The sequence below is a fragment of the Macadamia integrifolia genome, chromosome 12 (genome assembly GCF_013358625.1).
Source record: "Macadamia integrifolia cultivar HAES 741 chromosome 12, SCU_Mint_v3, whole genome shotgun sequence".
In the NCBI taxonomy this organism is placed as follows: Eukaryota; Viridiplantae; Streptophyta; class Magnoliopsida; order Proteales; family Proteaceae; genus Macadamia; species Macadamia integrifolia.
Genome location: NC_056568.1, coordinates 11,329,347 through 11,355,290, shown reverse-complemented (window position 1 = coordinate 11,355,290; position 25,944 = coordinate 11,329,347). Strand labels below are relative to the sequence as shown.

General features: G+C 36.8%; 2 protein-coding genes across 2 annotated transcripts in view; both read right to left on the bottom strand.

Moving 5' to 3' along the window:
- Positions 1-7,423, bottom strand: part of LOC122057542 (probable lysine-specific demethylase ELF6) — a 22,057-nt gene extending 14,634 nt beyond the window's left edge. The window contains exons 1-4 of the mRNA XM_042619671.1: positions 5,924-7,423; positions 5,377-5,455; positions 5,172-5,239; positions 694-844 (exon numbers count right to left, since the gene is read on the bottom strand). Of these exons, the coding sequence (XP_042475605.1) occupies positions 694-844; positions 5,172-5,239; positions 5,377-5,455; positions 5,924-7,076 (1,451 nt within the window). The 5' untranslated portion in view covers positions 7,077-7,423. The remainder of the gene's footprint in view (positions 1-693; positions 845-5,171; positions 5,240-5,376; positions 5,456-5,923) is intronic.
- Positions 7,424-15,220: 7,797 nt separating this feature from the next.
- Positions 15,221-15,996, bottom strand: LOC122057265. Its single transcript, XM_042619316.1, has one exon. It carries the CDS (start codon positions 15,913-15,915, stop codon positions 15,640-15,642), a length of 276 nt encoding a protein of 91 aa, XP_042475250.1. The 5' UTR covers positions 15,916-15,996; the 3' UTR covers positions 15,221-15,639.
- Positions 15,997-25,944: the final 9,948 nt, after the last annotated feature.

The window sequence follows — 25,944 nt, the reverse complement described above, 5'->3', positions numbered from 1 at the left end:
GCCTTGACAACTATGGTGCAGTCCTGAGCCATTTGGCTGTGTATATTCCCCCCCCCCCCCCCCTTTTCTCCTTGTTATATATTTTTTTCCCACCCAAAAAAACAGGATAAGAATATTGCTAACCAAACAAAAAGTAGGACCACTTCTATGGTTGAGAAGTCTGCCACTCCCCCCCTTTTACAAAGGCTCTGTGCTCATTATGATGTTTTGAGCTTCAATGTCGTCCCCCCAACCCCCACCCAAAAAAAAAAAAAAAAAAATCCTAGTTGAATAGAACTTCCTGCCTTAAAAAAAAACAACCACATACCCTATGCAAACAGTTCAAGCTTATATGGCGCTAGGTTTATTGGATTTTTAGGGATATAAGTAATGGATCCTTTATGAAAAATAATGTGGGAAAAACAATGACAAAAAACAGGTTTTTGTGCATGTGGCATGTCCAAACGCTCCCTTTGCATTCTTGACAAGAAATATGACAACATATTCAGGAATGCACTACAATCCAGTACAAGAAATTAAGTGTCTGTTACTGAATGCTTGTGGTTTTGATTCTAATCATAAGACTTCACAAGAAAATATTAGAAAGAATTTCACAAAGAATTTTCTAAAGCAACAGTAGGTTGACCTTCAATACACATTTTTTATGAATAAATTGAGTAGTTAAAGGTATGGAAATAAAGATTCTAAGCTGACCTTGGAACGAATGACATGGTCAACAAGTACAACAGCTGCTGATGCGAAAGCATGGGAAGATAATTCATAGCAGCTCTACGCACTGCAGCTTCCTTCGCTACCTTGAGCCATTGTGGAGTTCCAAAGTTAGCAGCTTCCCCGCAGTTAAAACCTTCTCCCAAAGAAGCAAAGGTTATAAGAACCCAGAGTGTAACTTTTCGAACAAAAAATATATAATGAATAAAAAAGGACCCCAGAGGCCCAGATTGCAAAGAAAGAAAAGAAATTACAGGTAGCTTCAGGAAGCTTTCTCACAATCCCATATTTGCATGGCAAACATAATGTAATCCTCTTCAACATGCACAGGAGAAATAGATAGATCCATGAAGGCGAGGACAAGAAATAATTCTATGTTAATAAATAGATTTCATTAATATCTTTACTTTTACCAATAAACATCTCTTTTGGTAAGGACCAGAGGAAGAAGAAGAAGACAAGGCCAGAGTAGACTGTAGCTCCAGAATTTCCAGATGTTTTCAGCTTTCAGGCCTGTGGTTCTAGAATTCATAGTCCTTCTAGGAATCTTACTACTTTGCTCATATGGAGTTCTGTTTTAAGTTTCTTTTCCGGTTTTGACTATGATAGACAGTCCTTTGGCTGGAGTAGGATTTGTAAATCCAGTCCAGTTATGGTTTAGTTTTCTTTAATTATGTCAAGTGTCCTAGTTGGTTTAGGACATCCAAACACGACTGGTCAATTGGAGGAGTTTAAGCTGTTTTTGATTTTTCGTTCCTTTCCTATCCAGGATTGACACTGACAAGAGCCTTTCCTAAGTCAAACATGACTGGATTTTATGCCATGATAAATAAGCGCCTCCTCCCAAAGATTTTTGCAAAAAGAGAGTCCAGTGTCTGTCGTGGATTCAACAGCAAACCTGGTGGACTCCACACCAGCAGATTAAGTGGATTCCTACTCTGATACCTTTTAAGTTTTAACCCTCCTCTGTCTCTTTATCATTCCATTGATTTCAGGTCAGAGTTCTCAGCTTTATTCTTGTGGTTTACTATTCTTTCGATTTTTCAGTTTCAAGATGTTCTAGTTAGAATCCTGGTTGCTGAACTATTCATTGATTAAAATCTGCCTAATTCATAGTTCAAAAACTCGCTGAAATTTCACAAATTTTGACACATTCGATACAAAACAGGAGGCAAAACCCAGAATCAGCACTGTTTCACCGAAATTTCACTCATTTCAGTCACAAAAATGCACTGTTTTGGCAAAATTTCAGTCATTTCATTTCTCTCATATCGGCCTATGCCCCCAAAATGGCCAAGCATAACTCACAGAAAAAATAGTCTCGGTGAATTTTCGGCCTTTCTCTCATTTCAGTGGCATACCGAAACAAGATTTTGAACTATGGCCGTATTTCCATCAATTTGTTTTCTAGGCTTTTCAAATTTAAAATTCTGTTTAAAGCCACAAAACCTTCAATCAATTACTGGTTTCCAAGTTCAAGTCAAACCCTGTATATTATTAAATTTCTTATTTGATCTACTGAAACTGAATACTGTTCATCCATCAATTTGAACCTCTGCTTAACTCTGTTTTAGTTCTGAAAGTCCCTGCATCTCATCTGTTATTCTGGTTTGTTTTCTAGTTTCTTAGTTGCAGTAGGATTGCTTCATACCTCCATATAAAACCATCAGAATAGGTTCAAACTTTGCCAGCCTACCCTACCTATTGAACTGATCCTTCGGTTGAAGTTTCAGGACAATCCGAGCTGTTTTATTGAAGTTATTAAATTTTCTCTGTTTCTGGTACTTGTTCCTTTACTCTGTGATCCTAAATTTTCTGGTTCTCAAAAATCCCAGTACTACTAGGAGATTAGAATCCCACTAAAGATAATGAGGCGTTAAGGCGATAAAATTCCTTCGTAGCACATGCCCACTCTGCTAGTCTCTGACCAGCTTTGAGTAACAATCTCAGTTTATCCTGTTACATGTCTTCAATCCCCTTCCTTCCGAATGGTTCAGCAAAGTAGCAAACAGCACAAGTGATCATACTCCAAATTACTTTTTGCCCTTAGAGATAAGATGACATCTGGCCATCTTGCAAAGAGGATTCTCAACCTTAGGGGAGGAACCCAACCATAGTCAAATAATCCAAGAACATAAGTCCATAGAAAGAAGGCCATATCACTTTTCAATGCTCAGCAGTCTCCTCATCTTTTATAGCATACATTGCATCCACGGACCAAACCGCAACTTCTACCCTTAAACTGCTCTAGCCTTAGAAGTTTCTCAAATGACAGAACTAAAGCAAAAAAAAAAAAAAAAACCTCCAATTCTTGAAGGAGCATTGGATTTCCAAATCACAGCCCGACTTTAATTTCAGAAAATACCCACACAGGAAATTAAAATAATTCTTAACAAAAAAAGACTTAGCCTTTCAAACTAAATTTCCATCTCATTTTATCTATTGAGCCTTGAGGAGAGATTTTATAATCTGTAATTGATAAATACATTGATCAAGTTCATGATCCATGAGGTTTCTCTAAACTGGGGCAGCCACACAATAGATCCATGCTCATCTCAAAGCCTTGATTTATCATTGCATTCTTTTGAGTAGACAAACTGTACAATCTGGGAAATAGCTCACAGCCTTCCCCATGGCAGCCTTCCTTGATGACATTGTAGTTGTAGACAACAACCCTAATGAACTCACTAAGAAGAATCTCAGAACAAAATTCCAAGGTACAGGAGTTCAGCCTCTTAAAAAACATTTCCTTGGAATTGAAATAGGTGGAAGTAGATCCCAATGGCATCTGCAATTCGTAGAAGAAATACATATTCAACCTCCCAGAGGAACAGGTTGAGACACCCAACAATAAACCCACAAGCGCAAAGATCAGGACATGTAACCAATGATGCTTTCAATAAGTTGGTTGATCTATTTATCTCTCTCAATTTGATAAATTGTATTATGCAATGAGTGTTATCAGGTAGTTTACAGAATTTCCAAATTATAGCTCTTTCAAAATGTTTACTCCCTGCTTGATCACTTTAAAGATTTCAGTCTCCTATTTTATAATTTCAGCATGGTGTTTCCTACAATCAATTAGAAATCAATATATAGTCCATGGGTGTCAGTAGAAACTAGACTTTACAAGGCTAATCAGTTTGTGAGACCTTCCTGTTTGATAACTAGGTCAACTTCTAGCAGTTCAATGGATGATAATAAAGAGAACTAATCCACCCCAAACTAATAAGATCCAAACCGATCATGCATCCAGTAAAATTTAAATTCTTCCACAGTATAAATTAGGCTACCTACCATGACATTCTATAGTCAAGTTCAAAATTTAGGTGTGATGCAGAATTCCAGCAAAAGGAAGAGAAGAAGGAAGGCCAGTTTTGCCTGCGGTTTGGTCTGATCCAACTTTGAACCAGTTTCTGGGTTCTTTCCAGACCATGTGGTTCAGTTTTGTATGAACCAGCAATTGTGGGTTCTAGTTAGGACTTCACGTTGCTAGTAGTTTGGCTGGAATTGGTTAACTATAACTTAATTTCAATTTTCCTTATTATTTCAGTTTCCTAGTCAGTTCAGCTTGGTTTTTAAGCCTTTCCTTTTTTGAGTCAGAATCTGAGTCTGTCTAGCACTATTCTATACAAGTACATAAGGGGCTACAGACCTAACCACCAATACTTTTGTGGACTCAAAAGTGGACTGTTGTGGATTCAGTAGTCATGTTCTGTTGTGCAGTTAGCAGGTGAATCAAGAGGATTCCTGATTATATCTTCCCTTATCTTCTCTCCAATCAATTCAGGTCAGTTTTCTGCACCTCTCCCACCCTGGCACACTAGTTTTCTCACTTTTATTTGAGGCTGTTTTGCTTCTGTGAATGCTGTACTACTAATCAGATTTCTGCCATGGAAAAAAAAAATCAATTTCTATTCTGATTTCAGTTTCAATTTCTTAGTTTCCAATAGTTTTGGAACCCTACTGAAACTCTAAATTCTAAATTCTGGTTTCTAAATCTGGATTTCTAAATTGAGTTTCTATTGCTGTTTTCTGTTTCTAATTTCAATCTCAGTTTCTAAATCTCTACATTCTAAATTTCTGAGTTTCTAACTCTGGTAGTTACTAATTCTGGTTTCTGATTTATATTTGCTGTCTGGGTGTTGGTACCTGCTAAAAATGGGATATCTTGGAATCTGACCCTCAGATTTGCAACATACTAAATGGCTGTGTTCTACCTGCCAATCTAAGTCATTGATCCAAGTTTCTTTCTAGTGCCTAATCAGACTGAGTTTGATCAAGACATCAATTTTTCTCTGGCACTGGCTGTTTCTTAGTTTCCTACAATTCTGGTATACATGAGGTTTTCTTAACCCTAAATCCGTAGGTTGTAAACACCCTATTAAGGATTGTACAGGAAACAAACTTACAAAAGCTATACTTTGTAATATCAAAGACGAAAAGTCCATTTAGAAATTTACCATGGCTGAATCCTACATGATAAGCTCTTGGAAAAGTCACAACAAATTCGCCAGGATTCTGCACTAACCTAAACATAAAACCACAAATAAAAATTAGTCAAACTTACCAAAGATAATGACCAGGAAATAAAAGGTGTCAGTCTACTTATAGGTGTAAGTTGATGGAAGAACGATCAAAGAATAATTCTAAATAAGTAGTAACCACCTGCAACAAGGAATCCCTGATGCAAGAACAACCTCAGGAGATAATAGAGTTGTCTTCTCACCTAGGAGTGTCAATGCAGCTGAAAATAAAACAAAATAGATCTGAGTACCATACAACAGTGATAGAATGTATTATGTTCACATTTGAAGTCACATATATTTTGAAATTTAAATGTAAACAAAAAATGTATAGTTGCATAAGAAGCCAATTACAGAAGTATCCATCAATTTATAAAGCATAAAGCTTACCACATGAAAACATGCAAATATCTTACAGAAAATCAGAAGACTGCAGGTGGGGAGGAGTGGTAGAGCAATTTTCTGTATTGGACGGGAAAGAAATTGAAACTATAAAACATGAGGCAATCATTTATTTTTCTTTTGCACAAAATATATTGGATATTTGAAAATTTTCTCCTTGGATTATTATATTCTAAGCCTCAAGGTTGAAACACCTCAAAGCAGGATTATCAAGCATAAGTTTCTATGACTTTCTAATGCAATATTCATTAGATGGATCGACTACTCAGAAAAATCAAGTAGCATACCTAAGCGGTCGACATTTCCTCCATAACCCTGGCCACGAACAACTTCCTCAAAAGCAAAGGCATAATCTCCAGGAACTGCATACCAAGTCTTTTGAGAACCAGTATGGAGAAAATTCATGCTGTGAAGCTCATGATCTTCCACATGCCAAGCAAACCAACTGAACAACATGCCAATGTAAACCATGGGAGAAGTAACACCAGGGATTTCGTCTGGCATAAACCGCGTAAGTGAGCCGCGTGATCGTGCAATAACTTGTAGATTCCACCGACTGTTGGAAAGCTTCCAGCCAGCTGTACCTTCCCTGTCACTAGAAGTATTTGAAATCTTTTGCCTCAACAACTTTGAACTCTCATCTGGTTGTGGAGTTGATAATCTTGAAGAGGGGTTCACACTCCCCAAAGATGGATCAGAATCAATCTTCATAGAAGAATCCTTCTCTATAACCTTGCCACCTCTATTTACAGTATCCCTTTCCTGATCCTCATCATTAATGATTCCTCGACGTCTATTATAAAATTTCCTCTTTCTATTCCGTCTACGGAAGTACAAAAATGGTTCCTCTGGTTCTCCAAAGCCCGAGCCCGGAACATCGTTCGCATACTCCACATAAATGGGCTTCTCAAAAGCGGCTTTCCAAAACAATGCCTCTATACAAAGTGGAGAAACATCCTTTATCATACCCAGGTGATTCCGAGCAAAAGCCTTTGACTTGGACTCAAACTGTTCCAGCGTATAGACCTCCCCACTTTGCCAGACTTGCTTATGAACCGATGCCTGCCGAACTGGAGGAAGCCCTTTAGTTCGTTTTACGCTCTGACCTAATTCTTGATGCCTTGTTGTGAATACAGCCCTAAAATCCCCATCATTCCCTTTATCCCCAGAACCAATTTGAGCGGAAGGAGAAATAGCTGAGACATTAGCATCAGGGCTTAATTCTGGGGATCGAGAGAGCGACTTATTTAAATTAGAAAAAACGAATTTCTTGGAAGGTTTGGGCAACGGAGGGATGACTTTGCAGATCCCAAACGCACTAGCCTCCTTCTCGATTTTAGATATATAAGCAATTGGGTCAGCAAATTCGGTATCCGTCGGGTGATATTCAGGTGCCAAAGGCAAACCTTCAAGCCAAGCGGGTACCTCCACTTCACCCATTAACGAACAAGACCAACAGAGCTCGATCGAATAAAATTAGAATCAATTTCAATCCTATACAACTGGCAATCGAAATTTCAAATAAAACATAAATAGCGTACCCATTTGAAACCCTAGATTGAAGATATTTGATAGATGGAAAAAGTGAGTTTCTCCTGGAACTAAACTACATTAAATCAAAAAGATAACGAAGAGAAGAAATGAAGAACATAACCTGTGAGGCTTCAACAGCTACGGAACAATTAGGGTTTTGTGAAGGAAGCATTAGAAGAAACACTCAGAGAGAGAAGGAAGAAAGACAGAGAAAGGGTGAGGAGAGGAGAGCGAGTTGATTTTACGGATAACTGAAAACCGGTTGTCTGGGTTTTGAGGAACATTCGATCCTTGCGCATTTTAGAATCACGCTCCTAAAATTTCTCTAACATACGCCGTTACCTTATAGCGCGAAAGGAAAGCTACAGTTCTGACCCGTACGATTTCGGTTGGGATTTTGCAGTTCCGGCCACTCCCGGGACCTCAATAAGACACTGAAACTTGAGCTATTTGTGTTGCGTCAAATTTGATCCGGACTAATTTCGTAAATAAAAAATTGGAGAGCAGCGTGGCCTCTGCAGCAGTACCGGGCCAATAGAAACACTAATAAAAGCATCAAAAAGGTTAGGATTTTCGCGTTTCACGAGGGACGGCCAAACAAGGCATTTATTTCACCTTCAACTGTGTTTAGGCATAGGAACCACGCTGTTTTTTAGGGTTTTTTCCAAAAAATAAATTAAAGAAAAAAATGAAAGCTAGGTATAATTTTGTGTATGCATCAACACATGAGGAAGTAAGGATGCGAATTTAAAATCGAAATCGTTTATCAAAATCAAACCAAACTGTACACATCAAAACATTGAAAATGTTTAATAAATGGTTCGATTTTGATTTACATTAAACACCTATTAGAAAAATGCATATCATGCATAACAATTCAATTCAATGTTAAAATTTACATCTATTTCACTATAAATTTAAAAAGTAAAGAAATTGTTTGGAATCAAAATTATAAATAGACAAAAACCATTTATAATTGAAATCGTTAGAAATGATTTTAAATTTAATATATGAAACCATTGATTAACTAGATAGATTTTAGTTTTACCTCAAAAATCTTGTACCAGACTCAATCGAATCATTTACATCAACATCGAACAATTTAACACCCTTATGGGGAAGTGGAACCAAACCATGAAAAAATGCCCATGCCCCGACTCCCACTTCCCTATGTTTCTAGGTATACATAATACTGTCAAATAACACTCTTTTAAAATAAAAAGGGGAAAATAATGCTAACACATTGGCACAGTTACATGTTGGAGCCTAGGACAATGAAAGACCATGTGGGAACATCTTCAGCATAGAAATAATACTGTTTAGGGGTGTCAATTACAAACCCGCACCGATAGGTTCAACCAAAACGGACACATTTATGACCCGACCTAAATCGGCCCAATTAATAAACACAAGCGGGTAATGTTCATTCTTCCCCAAAAAATTATTAGATCCATTCAAAGTAAAGGTGTTGATCGGTTTGGTTTCTATGTATATGGTACGGTTCGATTTGGTTTTCATTTATTTGGCTGAAATCAAAACCGAACCATTTACTAAATGATTGTACTTTCTGAAATCGGAACCATTTAGTAAAGGGTTTCTGTCTCAAGGTTTTTAAACAATGTCGATTTCAAGGTTTTAAACAATTTTGATCACGGTTTAATCCATACGGTTTCTAAGGTTAGCAATTGGTTTGCTAGTTTATTCGCATACTTACTGAAATTTGTTTTTATTGATAAATGCTTCAATCTTGTATCAAATTACATGAGACACTGAACAAGCAAAGAATTAACTACATAACTACATAATAAAAGTAAATTATTGAATAACCTCTACGGTCCTTAATTATTTTCTAAATTAAACTCATTCTGATTTGTTAAAACAATCAAACAATCGAGCAAAAAAAACATTACATGGAGAAAATAAAATACAAACAAAACTTCTAATGAACACAATTTATCGTCAGTGTTATAAAGTTAAAGAGCTTGAGGAGCTGAAAACACATCAGTTAACTCCTTATTTTATTAAATCGTTATATGGGTTAAATGGTTTGGTTTTAACGGTGTAAACAGTTTGTTTTTACGGTGTCAATTCGATTTGAAATCGACGGGTTAAACAGTTAAAATGAATCGATCCGTTTAGCTCACTAGTCTTATATTTGAAATCAGAATCGAACCATTTACAAAACAGTTCTATGATTTCCAACACCCTCCACTCGGCAGGTCTCCTTAGGGTTGATGAATGTTCCACATGCGCAAGTAGCATGCTACCGTGATTCTTGATGGCCCCTTCTGTTTTTTTCGCTTTTATGTAAAAATAGAAACTCTTTACAGTGTATGTTGGATATGGGGGGCCCATGGCGATATTGTCGCCACTCACTATCCATAAACGACCCATGATTTGATGGATCTGGCCCGGCTGTCTGAGACCCCATCACAAGCCGTCGGATATAGAATGACGTCATCTGCTAAAGTCTGAAAACGATTTTGATTTCCTATTGTGGTGGTAAGCTTCTGTTTGGGTTAGAATGAGCACTGCGGATAACCATTAACTAAACAGCTCAGGTGTAAACTGGATTAAGATTAGCCTACTGCCTACTTAACCTGCAAAAATAGAACCAAACAGGTCTTACTTGGGTATAGCTTTACCTGGGTATGATAATTTTTAACTTTTAATTTTTAATTTTTTAATTAAAAAAATTAATAAAAAAGAGTGTTCCATATTAGTGAAATGTGATCATAGCTCTTAGGTCAAAGCTCCCATATCCATAAGGCAAGGAGCGTTTCTGCAAGACCAACGAGCTATAGTTGTATATTTGAACTCACAATTAGCCGACCCAAGCAATGATGGGGCAAAGGCTTCCTACCACTAGGTTGCCAAACACCGTTGATGTAGGGACGATAACTAGAACTCTTTAATCTATCATATTTTAGAGGGAGAATAATATTCAATTCAGAAACTTTAGCTATTGACATACTTAGTTACTCGCAATTGGTAACATGCCTTGGATCTCAATTAGTCTCGAGTCCTCCCTGTGGCATTTGTAGTGCTAGTTGCCATTGCCCCTCCTTGGGCTCCCTCCCTCCCCCACCTCTAGCTGCCCTCTTTGGACACCACCTCTCGGCCACCCTCTTGGGAGGCTAACCTACTAGCATGTGGGGTTTTGTTAGGAATCTACCACAAAAGAAAACGATAAATTAAGTCGAATGTGGATCGGGCTTTCATATGAAAACCATTCTTATACAGGTTGATCCACATGGATGGAATTCACCACAGAGTTGATTGTTGAGTGGTTTCTATATGTGCGAATCAATTCCATATAAAAAATGGTTCTCGTAAGAGAACTTGATCCGCTCTCTATTAAGTCATCTAAAAGTCCCAAAATTAGTCGATGTAAAATTATTCTCAACACATAAACCAATAATTAAAAGAAGAATAAAGTATATAAGATGGTGTAACTTTCAAATATTGTCAATCCTCCCTTTCAATAGAGTGAGCAGTGGGCACCATGGTGTAAATAAGAGCTGGGGTGTCTGTTATATTGAGTGATATTACGAACACTCCGGGTTAATATCGGTAGCATCATATCTATTGTTCGGCAACTGATTGTACATGCTTCCTTAAAACTTTATGGAGATGTCCATGTCACCCTTCACTCTGATGTAGCCTAGCCAAATTTGACATTAGAAAGGTATAGAAAATTGTGGGAAAGAAATATTTTTGAAAAAGTTTTGCCCAATGGAGAGAGAGAGAGAGAGAGAGAGAGAGAGAGAGAGAGATTTCCCCAAAGGCAAAGAAAAAGAAAAAGAAGACTGTTCCTTCACAAAGCCAAAAATATAAAGACAAACATCATTGGGGATGAAGAGTGGGATCTAGGGCCTTCACATTGTTGGAGCTCTATCAAGTCTAGAACATAGTTAGGAAGTTCGAGAACGAATACGTATGATAATTGAACAAGGTCAAATGATAATAACAAGTTTAAAAAATTTAGCATAATAAAACATGTATGGCAATGATACGGTACATGTTTAACAGTGTTTAATATAGCCGCTCTGTAAGTAAAAATACGGATATGTAATTATTATGAAACATATATGTACTTAGGATTAAAAAAAAAAAAAAAATAAAAAAAAAAAAAGAACTTAAAAGACCCTCTTTTTGATTAGTTGAAATAAATATTAGTAAGAAGCATATAAGGAGTATCTACATCCCTCTCTAGGTTAAGATTTTTTATCGGAAAGGGATTGGTTTTTATTTTTTATTTTTTAAAAATAAGAAATACTATCAAAACCAATGACACAGAAAAATACAATACAAATATGTGTTTAATTCGGCATTCCTTAATAAACACATATTTTTCGTATCTAAAGGTTTATACGTAAAAATATGGATTCGATATTAAACATTTGAATACAACAAAAATACATATTTAATACGAGTATTTACTAACTATGGTCTGGAATCAACTTGGTAGTATCTACAGGCCAACTTCTCTCTCCCCATATCACATTTCATGGACCACTATCCTCTCTAGTCCATTCTCCACCAAATCAGGATGGGATATTCTAAGAGATAGGAACCCTAAATCAAGTTCGGCTTTTGCTGTTTGGTTCACATCTTGTATACTGCATCAGTCAGTCATGGTCTTGAGATGTTTTGTAGATGCTCTTCCCACTAAAGATCAACTTAAATGGAAGATATATCTAGATTGCCCCATTTTGTTGATTTTGCTAGGCTAGGCTTAAGAGCAGACCCCATCGGCTGTATTGCCAAGCTTGCCTTTTGTTCAACCATATCACACATATGGATATCAAAAATTTCAGAATTTTCTGTAACAAGACCCTGGACGAGATAGAAGAAGAGAAATGGATGTTTTTAGGAAGGAAATTGCAATTCATTTGCAAATTTGCTTTTCTTTTATCAGTAGTTAGATTATAATTAATTGTAGGATCATGGCATACCATATGTTCAATCAAGGTCTAAAGGTTTAATATTAATGATGGCATTTTTGTAATTACTGGAAATGTAGAACTTACTGCATGGCCAATGCTATTGTCTAACAATAATTTTAAAAATAATTCGAGATTTCCTACTTAAATATCAATGTATCATTCAATATCAAAATTTGGTGTTGTTAACTTTTCAGGAGTGCTTCTATTAAAGTACCTTCCAAATATGTTTCACTTCCAAAGAAGTGCTCTCTAAGAACAGAATAAAGAAAAACACATCTAGTTCATAAACACTTATGTGGAACAAAGTGTTATCAAATGGGGCCTAAATTGCCAAGAAATTTGGAAGACCGGATGGATCAGAATAACTAACCCCTTCATGGTCCATAAACTAGCCTACACATGATCCACAATCAGACCTTAATCTAGGAGCCTTGCGGTTTTTGAGTTCTTGATGTCATTTTGTTTCCTCTTTCAGTTTTCCCTTACAACATGCATGATTTAGCTGTAGGGAATGGCTGTCATTTTGTTGGAGAATTTTCTCCTTTGTTTTTTTTTTTTTTTTTTTATTCTTCTTCTTTATTATATATTCTTTTTCATCTAATTTTTGGGAGAGAATGATTTTCTGGGCTTCGTTGAATATATTGATTTAAAAAAAAAAAAAAAAAAAAGATAGCAAATCGATAAGAATCCATTAAAGAAAACTGATGAACCCTCGAAATCAACCTAACATTGCCAAACAACTACTTGATAGTCCTCATCAATTGGGGTGATACATGAATGTACTGATTCAGCACAACCGAAGCCGGACCAAATGGATCATTTGGCACCCATACCAGGTTATGTGCTTTGGCTCGGTTGAGGCCATTAGATCAAATCCAGCATTAAGCATCTTAGCTGCTAGGTAAAGGCATTAATGGAGCATCTTGATCTACTTAAAACATGGAAAATCGAAATCAGGTACAATAGAGGTTACCTAAATGGATTCATCAATATAGGTTTAATTAATAGCGATATATAAGTGGATCAGGTCTTCGTATGAGAACCATTCTCGTATGGGACTGATCCACAGATGAAATCCATTCAAGGAAAAATCTTATGGTAAATTCCATTTGTGTGGATCAGACCGTACAAGAACCTGATTCACACTCTCAAACTATTTCTACATAGAACACAATGAATGGGGAAATGAAAAATAAAAATAAAAATAAATTTATGAATACAAGAAGACTATGTGAGACAATTTATCTTATTGAGAAGACAAATTTATATAGTTCCTCCAACAAGTACAAGGGGATTTTGCCTCATCTTAGTGCCCATTGTCTGAATCTCATCATAACCCAAACAATTTACAGACAATACAAATACACAAATATGAAAAGGTTAGGATGAGATAATTTTATTGGGAAAGGATAGGTACACCGCCCACATGAGGCAAACTAGCCAACGGCATGGGATGGGGTATCATATAAGAAGGGAATGGAGTCCTTTAAAAGGAGGGGATGGAGGAAAGAGAGATGCAATGGGTGCTATCTTGTGGCACGCGAGTGGTGTGTCCAACCTTTTCCCAATTTTATTAGTTAACAAGAGAACTGAATTGTTCAATGACGGCCTGAGGATCTCCAATTTGTTCACAGGCATCCTCGCAACTTTTCTCACAGACGCCGAGGGTAGTTCCGTCGACTCTCATGCAAATCGGCACGCAAGAGTTGGCACACTCAGAGAGGGCTTGGCCCACCTCAACACACGCCATTGCAACCAATGCAGAGATGAGGAACATGGCGAACACCTTGTTGTAGGCCATTGTTCTTCAAGATCTCAAATATTGGTTGCTTTGAGAGAAGAGATGTTTTGAATGGAATGAAGTTGAGGAGGGCAAGGAGGATTGAGAGCTTTGGAAGGGTTTATAGAGGTAGGTTCAATGGTTCAATTTCACATATTATTTGGGGAAAGAGACCGGCCGGCAGTTTCTCAGGTGTGGTGGTGTGGAGGAAATCTCGGGTAAATAGACACTCATGCTGTCATAAACCAGTTTTGTGGTATATATAGAGGACCAGTTTTTCTTAACCCATGGATATAAAGCATCCAGTTTTTCTTAATTAGTGGTGAAGAGAGAATCTCTTCATCTATGGAACATGACCCTAATTGGTAATTGGAATGGAGGGGAGAATTTTATACCTTGAGCAATAGTTGTGAGAGTTAATGATGACATTCATTCCTCCCTCCTCTCAGAGTCCAATCATAGCGTCAAAACATCATAGGTAAAGAATTTTGGGGAAAAGAAGCTTGAAAGGCAATGTGGCTCCTCCGGCCTAGACCCAAGGGGAAAAATGACAGTTGATCCCTCATGAAAGATGAAAACCCTGCCTATGTTAATGCTTCCATAAGTGCTCAGCCACTTACATATTGCCCCACGTGGTAGTGCACGGCCACACTATATTCCATCCATCCATTATGGAAAATGAACTACTAGCACCTCCTAGAATCTATCTCTCTCCCACCTTAAGAAATGGCATATGTGTCCCTTTATAGTGGGAAGAGAGGGGAAGACTTAGGGAGTGCCAACGTATGCTACGCTCTTGAACAAAGAATCCAATCCCTATGTTTACATAGGAGAGGATTTCATACGATGCCAGAGCGCAATTTTGCTCCACTAAGAGGGAAGAGTGACAAATCATCAAAAAGAAGTAAGCATTTATCAAGGAGAGAGGTTGTGGGACCATGGGGTGCTTTCACACACACATAGGTGTCAATAATTCCCACATTGTTACAAAATTAGGTGTATAGCATGGATCTTTTATTCATGAATTTACTATGTCTTTTAATTTGGTGTCAATATTGCAGCTATTTTTCTGTTTCCCTTGCATGATTCGTAAATGTTTAGAAAAATGAAAAAAGGAAGTGTATTATGTGGAGAAGTGCGGTTTATACGCATGCGTGATGGCAAATGGCAACTAGCGCAGGAAGTATCATCCATAGAAATGTCAATTTCTCTTTCATGGAAGCGGGTTTGGTCTTTCTATCCCCCAAAATATGTCTAGACGTAAAAGCCACACTCCCCCCAAAAAATAACACACACACACACAAACAAAACAAAACAAAACAGACACAAGCCATATAAATGATAAATATTAAGGTCAAGCATCCCATTGATTTAATACAAACTGTACTTGCTTATAGGAACATACAGGAAAATCAATAGCTATAATGACTATATTATAGGGCGGCCTGGATGTCCATCCAATGCATTACCTTCCACTTATTATGATTCTTTAGTGCAAGCCATGCACACATGCATGCATGAAGGACAAACGTCCTTCGTCCAAATATATATCTATTCCCTCTCTCATTTATATGTAGACATAACTAAGATTATATCCAGTGAGTGAGGTGAAACACTATCTATTTAGTACTCAAAAACCATCCACTGAACTTCATAAGCTACCCACAAAATACATAAATAAAAACTTTACTCCTATATAGGCTAGTTTTTTTAGCAAACATTGCCAAACAGAACCTTCCTATTACCCACCACCATTCCCACTGTTATCTCCAGGGGTTCCAGCCCAGCTATTGAAGTCCTGTCTAGGGATGCCATGGTGGTTATCAGTGCTGCTTCCACTTCCAGGGTACCCACTTTTACTCTCTTCCTCTTCACCTTTTACTCCCATAGCTTTCTCTGAAAGCTGCTGGCCTTGCTGGGCTTGCCCATATGTTTCTTTCAGAAGAGCCTTTCTTTGTATTGCCATGCAAGAGCTTACCATCATCATCAGCAACAGAAGAACAGCTATAGACTTCATCCTCAAAACAATCAAAAACCCAAAGTAAAGAGACACAAAGGCTAAGTATTTTCTTAGAAGAAGATGGAAAAGATGAGTGGTTTGAGGGAGTAATGGTGGCTAAGTAAAGAGACACAAAGGCACTTATATAGAAAAAGAAAACGTGTAAAGGATTAATGGATGGATGGTTAAGGAAAAAGATGGGTTCATGGGGTCTCCACCAAAATGAGTCATTATTGAGTGAGTCTTAGATATTATGCAATTAAATTGTTTTATATGTTTTTAATGCAATTTAAATGATGGGGAATTGACAAATTTCTTGACCCTTATTGGGTGATTTTTGGGAGGGGGAGGATTTTTTTTTAGTGGAAGAGTGGATGGTCCCTAGATCATCAAAGTCTTTCATTAGTGCATTCCCTATTTTGTCAAGAACAGTAGGAAAGATACTTATATCTTTCTCAGATGTTTCTGGATTCTCACAACCTATCAATTTTAGGTGAAACATTTGGATTTCCTTTCCGTTTTGGTGTGAACATCAGAATCAAATCAACCATTCCTATTATTTGTAAGTGACATGTGTCACAAATGACATATTACTTCAGCTACCTAATTTCACTGCTAGCTCATGGTAATCTATATTTGGGTTGGTAAGAGAGGAAGAGATTGTTGATAAGGTAAGAAATCATCACCTCATTTCCATCAAAGGCAATACCATCAACTACACTTATGTAAATGAATGGGGAAGGAGGAGGATTCTTAAAATATTTCTTCTTCTTTGGGTGGATTAATTCATCTGTGTAGATCAATCTCGTATAAGAATCATCTCGTCACTATTAAGCTTATTTAGAAATTTGCCTCCAAATTGAAAAGGACTGAGTCTATATATTCTGGGTACTTGAGGAGAGACTCCATATAAATGGTATCCAACCCTCAAGTATCTTCTTGGATATGGAGACAGGATTTGCTACGATGCTAGGTCTAACATACTTGCTCTCGTCTCTGAGTCCAATATTGTTTGGTTCCGAGGTCACATACTTCGTCACAGTTCCATTACATGGACGAACTTTTCCTTAACACTCACATTGCATAGCCATTTCTGCAAGAGAAAGGAATTGCTCAGTCTTCTACTTGTTGCCTATGCTAGCAAGCTCAAGAGGATGTTCCTCGCCTCTTCTTTGATTGTCCATTCTCTTTATAGTATCATTTAAAAGTGTTCGCTGTCATCTTGTAGATCTTTTCTATTTGATAGAGAATGGCAATGGATTAACTGTAACTTTAATGGGAAAACCGGTTGTGACACGTTGACTAAGCTCCCTATCCCTCATTCAAGAGACAGCCTAGGCTTGTAATTTATTGTTCCCTTTCAAATATTTCATTTATCCTTTTTTCTTATCCCCCATTTGGGGTGCTTCATTTGATCTCTTTGTGTTATTTTTAAGGTGAAATATTAGTATAACAAGTGTCTGTTATATTTTCAAATGTCTTAAGGCAATTCTGCTATGTGTGCAAATTTTATATTCATTCCGATCATTGGAAAGAGAGGACATTGACTACATTATCTATGTGAAAATTTTCAAACTATAATTTAATATATATACCCGTGTATTACCATACATCCATTGCATGTATCCAAGTATGTGTTGAAATACTCAAAATTTGGACCTTACTGCTGCCTTGTACACATGAGACTGATCCCTTTTAAAAAGGGGAAAAAAAATATATAGAAATTTCACACCTTTTTTTATTCTAGGTGTTGTATGTGTTTTTCTTGCTAGTGAGCCTGCTCTGCATAAAATTTGCTAATTTTTTTTTTTAACCTCAGATGGCTTGGGTTTCCTTCCATTCAAGAGCTCTTCTCGTGGTGAAAACGAAAAGCCAACACTTCTCATTTAAATAAATCTGGATGGCATCCACGCCATATATTCTTTACTAGATTTGGAATGAGTGGAATCGAAGGCGATATGATAATTCTTGCAGATCAGCGACTCTGGTGGTGAAAGCAGTGTTGAATGATCTTCATGAATTTTCTCGAGTTAATCCTATGGGGATTAAAACGGTGAAGGAGCTTCTTTTATCGGTTGCGTTGCATTTGCAGAGATCGACTCCTAGGTCCAAGGATATTATTAAAGAGCTGATTTGGTTCAAATAAACAATGGGATGTTATAAGATAAATATTGATGGCTACTCCTTGGGAAATCTTAGCTATGCTAGTTTAGGTGGGATTGTTTGGGATCATGTTGGATGTCTTGGGCTATTTTTTCTCCTTCCAAGGAATTTCAACAATTTTTTGGGCAGAGATGGCAGCTTTCTTCGAGGCGATTGAGATATCTATGCAGCTGAACCTTACATGGATTGAAGTGGAATATGATTCCCAAGCAGTGGTTTGGTGTATTGATAGGAAATCTATTTCTTGGATTTTTTTTTTTTAATAAAAAATGGCTTTCCTGTTTGAGCTATTTGAACAGGGAGCGATGGAGAATCCTCCACTATTTTTGAATCCCGTGGCTGACGGTTTGTCTAACCATGCTCCAAGGTTGCGGTCTTCATCAATTTGGAGTGTTCCCCCTAGATTCTCTACAAACGATATTGAGTGGGATGCCAATGAAAGGTCATGATTCCGTTTGGTGTGAAGCTGTTCACAGATATGACGTGGTTTAGATGAGAAGTATTGGTCCTCCTCTGCTAATGGTAATGCCAAAGGTGGAGGTGGTGGCCAATGTGTTTGCATTTTTCAGGCCCTTCTCTACTGATGGCAGTTCCGAAGGTGGAGAGAAGGTGTTTGATGCTGTTTTTGGTGTTCTTTGCATTACGTGGCTTTTGTATTTCATTCATTCTTAATCAATAAATTTCTTTGCTGACCTTGAGCAAAAAAAGAGCTTGTTCAGCTGATAGTATTGCCATAGGTAGAGGTTGCTCTCTAGTTTCATTAGTATATCTTGTAATTGTCTTTCTTTTTATTCTTTCTTTTAATAAAAGTGTGCCATAGGTAGAGGTTGCTCTCTAGTTTCATTAGTATATCTTGTAATTGTCTTTCTTTTAATAAAAGTGTTCCTATAGCGAGAAGAACACACACAAAATAAAAATAAAAATAAAAAATAAAAAGCAAAAAATTTGAACTTTTGCTCAAGGGTTTGGGTGGAAGTATAAGCCAAATAAATATGTATAGATTTGAGCATGGGTACAACTATATCTGCTCAATATTTACAACCCTAAATACCGACTATATAGTACTTACTATCAACATATGATTGCTCTTTCCAAGCAACTATCTCTCTCTTTATCAAATAAGCAGATCCATTACCAAGTTTATTCAGTGGCATAAACCAAGGACATATCAAACCATAGACGATACCTGTAATTACTAGCCACTAATAGTATTAGTGTATTACCCTTTAACATTAACGACCTCCTCCTGGGACCAACTTGTTGAAGTCTTCTCTGGTCATGCCATGGTGGTCGTTGGCATCCATTTTAGAGTATCCAGATGTGCTGCTATCCTTGTAACCTTGCCCTTCCACCTCTTCCCCTAGGAGCCGTTCTTGGGCTTGTTCATATGTTTCATCCACCAGAGCTTTCCTTTGTGCCACCAAGCAAGGGCTTACCATCATCAGGACCAAAAGGAGAGCTACCAACTTCATTCTTACCTGTATGACAAAACGGTATTTTGAGGGATGGAGTATTTGTGGCTTGGAAAGAGAAGGTGATCAGGTCCTTATATAGTGAATTTCTTGGTTCCAGATCAGGTATTGGTATGGAATCTCAACCGCAAAATGAGGCATAATTAGTGGGACGAACATATTACTCCATTATATGATGGATTAAGGAAATTATATCTCGGGCACTCTAATGGGAATTCAACAACTTAAATTTTTGGATGTTAGGGTCTTGGGAATCATCAAGATTTTCTTTGATTTCATCATCGGTTCCTACGCTCAGACCTTGTCAAATCTTGATTGTAACACCACTCATTCTCAAACGCTAGTCATTAAAGAGAGGATACCTAAGTAACTAGTTATAAGTCTCCACATTGAACTAACCATTTCCGATTTAAGTATATTACTTCTTCTATCCACGTGGAACCCCAACCAGGGGAATTATCCAAACAAGGTCAATGTAGCATAGTCATTTATCCATTACAGTGCCAAACTATGTCAAGCTAGTGTTGGAGGTTGGAGGAAATTCTCATGGATGTTTTATATAATAACTTTCAAGCTAAGAGCATCAAATTAACCATGTGGTACAAATTAATAGGTCAATTCGTCTAGCCAAAAGTTCTTCAAGTTCTGTCTCTTTCTCTTGCAAGAAAATTTAACAAGAAGGGAAGTGAAATTTTCAAACTTAAAAAATAAACTTTTGTAATTATTACCCCATATAATTAACCCAGAAAGTACTATTCACTTTCTCATGTGATTATCTTTCCCCGATATCCAGCGAACCCTAACTCAACGCATATTAGGTGGACGTATTATTCACATCTTTATCTATGGCTTAAATTTTAGGCCAATCTAACATTCACACATATGACTAATAAAAGTTTGGAAAAGCTTAGCAATCAACATGAACTCAGTAGGAAATTTGTTGAATAAAAAATCAAAGTTGCTCCTTATGTTAATAGGTTATGAACTTTGTTGGTGGCCTATCAAGGGAATCCGAATTAATCGACATTAACCTTTCATCTCATTAGGCAATGTTAGACAATTGGCATGTATGATGGAACATTTCCAAGAGAAAAAATTGCAGAGAAACATTTTTTTTGTTTCTTTAGGGGAGAGAGTTAAAGTGAACCTCATTTGAAGAAAAGGTAAATGGAAAAAAATTATATTTTCGTGGAGAATGTGTTTTTTTTTTTTTCTTGCCGTTTGTCCTTATAAGTAACACATGTGATCAATTAGGAATTTAACCATTGGATAGATGGGAGATTACCTAGACAGGTTACCTTGTAATTTTGACAAAAAAAAAAAAATTTACTTTTTGGCTAAAAGTCAGCAAATGAATATCAATAAAAGAATGAGGGGATACAATCAAAACCAAACTATTGGATCATTATTCCGCTTCCGGCATGGCCATTAGCAGAATGACAACTCAAATCAACATAGACTGAAACCAATTACATAAACCGATATCTTGGTCTTTTTTTTTTTTTAATCCTAGCTTGACAAAAAAAAAAAAAAATCATGTTCACCCTTGTATGCTTTCTCCTTTTTTTATTTATGATCTAAGCTGGAATTTTCAACAAGGACCCAGCAATATCGATTCATGTAATCAGTTTCTATTTTTTGTTTGGATAATTGCTCTGTTGATGGCCATGCTGAAGTTGGAATAGTGATCCAATGGTTTACTTAGTTTATTTACTCATTCTTTTGATTTTAACGATATTCATTTTGTTGCTTCTTAGAAAAAATAAATAAAAAATAAAATCTCTTGAGTTTTCAATGGTTACAGTTTCACACCGGGTTCAATGGGACTCTTTTAGGACTCTACGAAAGTGGGACTTGCACCAAAATACAGCTCTTCCATCTCAAAAATAAGTATGCCTATATACTTAGATGCATGTATAAATATTAATTTAACACCCATTCAACTATGGGAGAGTAGACTCCTCTCCTTTGCTGGGAGGTTGGAGTTGATTAGAGCTGTCATCAGGCCTCTTACATTTGTTAGACAAGCGATTTTGTGAGTCCTAGGATCTGTCACCAAGAAGATTGAGGCTGTTATGAGTGTTTTTCTTTGGAAAAATGGAGACAACAACAAATTCCTCCAGAATACTAGTTGGACTTTTGTTTGTCTTCCAAAGAAAGAAAGCCTTGGGTAGAGAAAGGATGAAAGAAGTAAACAAAGTTGATCTCATAAAACATCTCTAACTAAAAGATCACTGAGAAGAGAGAAGGCTTATGAGTTAAGTGGATCTAATCCAAATACCCCAGGCTGACTCTATTTGGACTATTCTTGTGCCTCAAATACCAGTTGGACTTGGAGAATGGTTCTTAATCTCAGATCTCTGACTACTGATGCAATCAAAAGCAGGATTGATGGTAGTTGCTCTACTTGGCTTTGGCTTGATAATTGCCACCCTTTTGTAGTCCTTGTTTTAGTGTTTAGGAAAAAAATAAGATATGATGCTGATTCTGATAGATTGATATTGGCGTCATCTTTTATATCTAATGACACTAGAAACTCGAGTCCTCCTGTTTTGGTTGATGTTGCTCATGTTGGGGAACGACTGCATTTGATCTCCAGCACACCACTTGGTAGTGGGGATGAGGTCCAATAGGTTATTTCTTCATCAAGATATTTCACTTTTGCCTCTGCTTGGAAGCTGGTTTGGCCCGAAGGGATCCTTGTCCTATGGTGGAAACTTGTTTGGTTCAAACATTATATTCCAAGATATAGCTTTATTATGTGGTATGCGTTGATTCATACCTACCCACGATTTCCTATAGCATAGGAATATTAGGATTCCTAACTGGTGCCTTTGCTGGAATGTTGGGGAAGACATTGACCATTTATTTTTCAAATACCCTTTCTTTGAATATATGGAAAGGAGTGCTTCAGAAATGCTAGCCTCACCATTGCTCTTTGCCTTCCGTTGAAGGAGAATGGAAATGGAGCAAAAAGGAATTCAAGGGAAACTCAATTTGTGACTTTGTTGTCAAGATAGCCTTCAGTGCTTCTGTATACCAAATCTAGTGGGAAAGAAAATAACTGGAGGTGGTCTTATTATGATACGTGTATTGTGGTTATAATGGGTTATTGTAGGTAGTTATTATGGGTGAATGGGAAGCATTATGTGGAGAAGTTATAGGAGAGAGGTAGTGGAGTATATTCGGTTGTTATGTAATAGGATACATATGGGAGGAACGGATAATTAAGGGAGAAGAAAAAAAAGACAAACAATGCTCAGTTGTTGAGTGGAGGCGGGCTACCTTCTAATCAGGCCAAGATGTCATGGCTTCGTCAGTAAAGCCAACCCAAGTTATCCCTATTTTATCTCTTGTAGCTTTTTATTTATTTAATTATTATTTAGTTCCTAATGTTCCCTTGTATTTCCTATTTTCTCTCTATCCCTTCCAATCTTCTCTCCAATTTTCTCTCCTCTATTTTGTTTGCATGCATCATATTATCTTATCATACATATAATCAAATCTGAAGCTCAATTGATTTTGAGATTTAAAGTAGGGTCAATCATGTCCAGGCTTCGAAATTCTGACTGTGTCAAGAATCGCCACATTGTCTCCTCTTGGAGTCTTCAGATTAGGCTACTTTAAATAGCTATTGTTGTTATTGTTATAATTTGTTTCTCCTTTCTTCTCTTTTTGGGTGTCTGCAATTCTTTCTTTCTTTTAATAATATTTTATTTATTAAAAAAAAAAACCCCTTATTACAGCATCCGTTGCTTATTCAGCCAAAGTTGTATTTGTTTCTCCTTTTCTTCTCTCTTTGGTGTTTGTAATTCTTTCTTTCTTTTTTCCTAAAAGGATAATTTTATTAAAAAGCAAAGACAGCAAAAATCAAATACAATCACTAAGACCAAAACAATCACAGGATCCTACCTTCAACATTACCATTAGCAGGACCCGAGTCGCCCACTAATTGAAATCTATAATAAGGCCTAATTGCTTCATCCTGTAATTCTTTCTTGCTTTTAATAAAATTTATTCCTTAAAAAAACACCCCTATTTATTGCTTTACCACATTCCTTGTTTATTTAGCCAAAGTTGGATTTGTTAACTGTGATTTATTGTTTACAATTAAACATTCATGCGAAAAAAAAAAACCTAATTTCTTTGGTCCTTCACCCTCTTTCCATGGGATTCTTCATTTGTTAGGATTTACGTTACTTCTAATAGTTTATTATTTGAGAAAATCGACTGTGGATGATACACTAGCCTCTCTCTTCTCACATGAAATGATCTCTCTGCTCCCTCTTCATTTACGAAATTGTTTTATTTCTCCTCATTGATTGATGCGCTCACATATGCTATTTGCTGAAAGAACCCTCGATCTTTCTTATTATTTATAATTTGATTCTAATTTAATTTATAATCACAAGGAAATATTTCATAATATTTTTAAAAGTCCTTAATTTCCCCTGCATAATAAGGATTCCTTGCAAGTAAACAGATACAAAATCAAGTTTTTTTATTTAGTTACATACGAAAACATATCACATCACATTACATCATATACTCGCTACAAGCTTGCCCTTTCTTAGGGTATCCATTTCTTAATTTCTTGGTCATATACATATATTAGACATAAAACCAAGATATTATTCAGTGACAATCCTCACACCATACACAGCTGTGATTACCAAGTAATTACGTTTACCAAAAAAGATTTACTAGTAGTTTAGTAATTAGTGCTACCCATTATTGTTTCCTCCAGGAGTGCCAGTCCAGTTGTTGAAGTCCTGCCGAGACATGCCATGGTGATTGCTGGCATCATCAAGACTACTTGCCGCCGAGTGCCCATCCAAGCTGCTCTCCTTTTCACCGTTTCCCATGTCTTGCCCAAGAAGCTGGCGTTGCCCAAGTAGTGTTTCATCCATCAGAACTTTCCTTTTGGCCGCCATGCAAGTAGAGCTCACCACCATCAGGGCCACAAGAATAGCTACCAGCTTCATTCTCATGATGGTTCTGTTTTTATTTTATTATATTTTTTATTTCATGCAAAAGATTAAAAGATTAGAGAAAAAAAAATTTGTAGAATAAACCCAAAAAAATAAAAAGAACTAGGAAGTACTTACTTACAAGAAGAAAGGAAGGATAATTTAAAGTGGGTTGTGCCTTAAGATCAGAAGAGTTAAGGTCTTTATATAGATAAGAACGTAGTTAGGGTTTTTAAGAGGATTAACATATGAGATGATTTTAAAAGAATATTTTAATTTGTTTATGGAGTCCCCAGTCCCCACCGGGATGAGGCAAGACCAGGTGGGATGCACAGATTTTTCCATTAAAATGTTTTTTTACAAGTATTTATTACCATCTTTTTTTTGGGTGCAAATATTTATTACCATTTAAATGATGGGTTGGAGAAATTATTTGTCCATATTGGTAGTCTAATCGTATTTGAGTGTTTAATTAAGTGGGATGACCCAAAACCTCCTCTAATGATGTTGGGATGGTTGGAAGAAATTCTTTGGATGTCGTAATGGCTAACCAAGTATTAGAGCCAAAGAAAAGCCAAACAAGAGATATGGGCTAAACCATAGAAAGGGACCCCAAAACACAAGTGGGAGCTAGGGGACAAAACAACAACGAAAAAAAGGGTACACAAGGTTTTAGCGGCTGGATCTGTTGATCACTATTTTGGTACGATCCCTTATCAGTCATATGGGGGTTGATTCTACATTAATTTTGAAAAAGGTTTGATGTAGATTGATATAGTCATGGATTCCCTCACCTTATAATTAAGCGAGTTTATGGGGTTAAGTTCCCCCAAGATTTTTATCATATTCTACTATTCTTGAGCTCTAAACACATTTAAGAAAGAATGCAAAGCCAAGGTATAGGTGAAGACCTATACAAAGCTGAAGGACCAGAGAAACTGGTCACAAGAATACAAACAAGTCCTTGCAGGTCTTATGAAGTTTATCAACCCTGGAAAGCTAGAGAATCACCATACCTCCGACAAGAACTCTTGAAAGATTCCTTTGATACGATCTTGCAGCTGGTAATAAGAATTAGGGTTCCTCAAGAAACTGTGTTTGTAACTGTGAGAATCTTCACTCTTCGATCTGATTTGTCAAGAGCCTGCTTGATTGCTGGAAGACAGATCTGCCTGGAAGCTCTCAGGTCACTACTTTTCCAACTTTGAAGCAGTAGATTAAAACTGCTCACACAACTTTGAAGCAGTAGATTAAAACTGCTCACAAGTGGAGGACAGACGAATCCAATTTAAGAAATAAACCCAAATCCAAGTGAGCTACATATCCACTTTCTGAGAAGGTGCGTTTTTTTATTACTAACCAAAACCCAACCACCTATAGAAACATACGATCGTACACAAAACTCAAACACTTTATTATCTTTTACTTGAGTGATATTTTAT